The sequence below is a fragment of the Triticum urartu genome, chromosome 3A, assembly GCF_056163025.1.
Source record: "Triticum urartu cultivar PI428250 chromosome 3A, HENAU_Tu73, whole genome shotgun sequence".
Lineage (NCBI taxonomy): Eukaryota > Viridiplantae > Streptophyta > Magnoliopsida > Poales > Poaceae > Triticum > Triticum urartu.
This window is the reverse complement of record NC_141875.1, coordinates 15758587-15761586: the sequence shown is the minus strand read 5'-3', so window position 1 is coordinate 15761586 and position 3000 is coordinate 15758587. Positions and strand designations below refer to the sequence as shown.

Genomic DNA, 3000 nt, shown 5'->3' with positions numbered 1-3000 from the left:
TTTAGTCTTGCTATTGTATTACTTTGTAAGGTCTTGTGAGTATAATTAATAAAGTGGCCGTATGCATCGCCCAGATGCAGAGGCCGGGGGTCATCCTCCTTTTCTAAAAAAAAAGCATCTATACGAATCACTCTCTGTTGCAGGTATTAAGATCTTTTAGGAACTATCTCGATTTGTCTTTTTTGCTAAGAGCTGCACAGAAGTTCAAATATTTTGAAAATTAAAGCGTACCTCACGCATCAAATTGTCTACCACCCTAATTTTTTTTTTGGAATTTTTTGAATTTTTCTAAATTTTTTATGAATTTTTTGACCGGGTGCAGATGCACCCGGGCACCGAAACGCCGCTCTCATATACACACTCTTTTCTTTAAGGAAATAGCAACATAATCTTTAACACATACGAAATGAAGGCGATGGCAATGGGTCGCTAGGTTGTTGTCGCCCCCAGGGCATCACCGCTGCTCACCGACGAGCCATCCTCCCATTGTGTGCTTGTGATCATCGTTGGTTCATCAAATTCCAAGGGGATCCAGCCGCCTTCTGGCGGCCACACGAAGGTTGGTTTCTCCAGTGGCACGTCCGGCAAGGACGTGGATTTAGCAATGATTTGCACCACCTCTGCCATGCTTGGGCGGTCCGATGGGTTGGGATTGGTGCACGCCAATCCAAGAAGCAGCAAGCGACTAGCATCATCATCGTCAAACTCTCCAACCACCTCGTCGTCCACAGCTTCGAGCAGTCTCCCCTCCCGGTGAGCTGTCCAGACCCAGTCGGTCAGCAGTTGGAAGGACTCATGGTAGCCATTGAGTGCCCGCTTTCCGGTGACAACCTCAAGGATCAGCACCCCAAGCGCGTAAATGTCGGTCTTGCGTGTGGCCTTGCGGCTCATCGAGTACTCCGGCGCTATGAAGCCCCAAGTCCCTGCAACACCGATATCCGTGTAGGAGTTCTTGTTCAAGCAAGTGATGATGCGGGCTAGGCCGAAGTCACCGAGGCGGCCACGGAAGGAAGAGTCGAGCATGATATTGTTCGCCTTGATGTCACGGTGGAGCACCATGTGCTCATGCTCGTGGTGGACGTAGTGGAGCCCTGCGGCGACATCCATGATGATGTCGTAGCGGGTGTTCCATCCTAGGAGGGTGTCGGGCTGCTGCGGGGTTTCGCGTGCGCGAAACAAGTGCTGGTCCAGGCTTCCATTTGGCATGTACTCGTAGATGAGCAGGAGTTCACCTTTCTGATAACACCAACCTGAAATAATCGTGGTAAGAAAAAAACACAAAAATATACATGGCAAATAATGATTGAGTGGTTGGCGAGGAACTTCGGTACCTACTAGCGGCACGATGTTTCGGTGACGCAGACGGTTGATGACATGAACCTCAGCCAGGAAGTCGTCGTAGCAGCGGTCATCATTACGCGTGAACTTCTTCACTGCCACATCGATGTCGACGCGTGACTTGGTCGTCCCTGGCACCGTAGAGCGTAGTGTTCCCCTGTACACGGCACCAAAGCCTCCTGCGCCTAGCTTCCTTGCCTGGTCGAAGTTGTTGGTGGCCTTCCTCACGGTGGCGTACTTGAACTCCCTGGGCGTCCCAGGAAGCCGCCGGAGAGCCTCGGACAGCTTCAGCTCCATCTTGAGGGCCTTATACCTCGACTGGAAGTAGAAGGCCGCGGCGGCGATCATGGCGGCAGTTACAGACACCGTACCAAGGACTGCGGGGAGTATCACCTTCCATTGGCCGCCGTGACGGTCGTCACCGGGGAGCTTGTCAAGCGTCAAGTTCCAGCTGTGGATAGCATGCAGCTCGTAGGTGTCCTGTCCCGTCGATGCCGAGAAACCAATGTAGGCTCTCTGTGGGAGATGGCTGCTGATGTTGAGCGGCGCGTCAAGGACGGCGCGCTCTGGTTGCTCCTGGTCCCATGGAGCTATGTATACCCATATGTGGTGTCCCACGCCGTTGTAGACGATCCACACTGTGTGTGAATTATCTACTTTCGTATTGACTGGCGCGAGCGTAAGGTTGCCAGGCGGGACCGAGGAGAGCGGCACGGCGGGGTCGGAGACCATGCTGCCGATGTTGAGGCCGACGTGGTTGTCGTCGGGGTCGTACGACTGCTTGGTTGTGTCGAACTCGATGGCGACGAAGCTGCTGGAGGTAGACTTGAAGGTGGTGTTTGTGAGGTCGAGGAAGCCACCATGGCTTCCTGGCGGAGGGCCATCGAGGGAGGAGGCGATGACAAAAGCAAAGCCCTCGCCACTTATACTTGTGTTTACCCTGTACATGTTCATGTGGAAGGAGGTGTTGAAGGAGGCGTCGTGCCTCACGCCCTGGGAGTCGACGCGCCACAGCGTGACCGGAGACATGAGGAGAACAGATCCGGTCCTGTTGTTCAGGAGGTCCTCGGTGATGCTTCTGCTGTTTGGAGTCAGCTGGAGGTTTCCCCCACTTGTGATTGCATCCTTTTGAAACGCCAAGCCAGCGCCTCCCATCCTCATACTATTGTTGAAAGTTGGGAAGCTGTAGTAGACGATGTCGTCCCTCTTCTTTATCTCCTCCTCGCAGCAGCTACACGAACGCACCGCCGCCTCGGATGCAGTAGAGCAAAACAACGCCAACGCCATACAGAAACACGCAAGCCATGGCTGCTCTCGTACTGGTGTTGCACTAGTTGCAGGCATGTTGCCTGTATATTTTGCTGGATGTGGAGCAGAAGTAAGCTACTATTTGAAATCTCCCTTTCTGGCCGGCATGTCTCTTCTCAAGTTCTCCTCATATATAAGCTCTGTTTGCATCGCGATGCCTCAACGATTTCATAAGCAAGTTGATTGATAACAGAATATTAGCAAGTTGATTGGTATCAGAATATAGCAAGTTGATTGATACTATTAGATTATTGGTTGGGCGCACGGTCGGTCAGTCAGTCAGAAACCCCTTAGAAGGACTTCCTCTATCCCAAAATAAGTGACCCTGATTTAGTATAACGTTGTCAAGGAGTA

The 3000-nt window shown here is 52.2% G+C and overlaps 1 protein-coding gene across 1 annotated transcript; it reads right to left on the bottom strand.

Annotated features, from left to right (window-relative positions):
• Window positions 1–215: 215 nt before the first annotated feature.
• Window positions 216–2767, bottom strand: LOC125547638 (putative L-type lectin-domain containing receptor kinase S.5). Its single transcript, XM_087545986.1, has 2 exons — window positions 1332–2767; window positions 216–1250 (listed from the first exon to the last, which is right to left on the bottom strand). The coding sequence occupies exons 1-2, from the start codon at window positions 2680–2682 to the stop codon at window positions 430–432; spliced, it is 2172 nt and encodes a 723-aa protein (XP_087402112.1). The 5' UTR covers window positions 2683–2767; the 3' UTR covers window positions 216–429.
• Window positions 2768–3000: the final 233 nt, after the last annotated feature.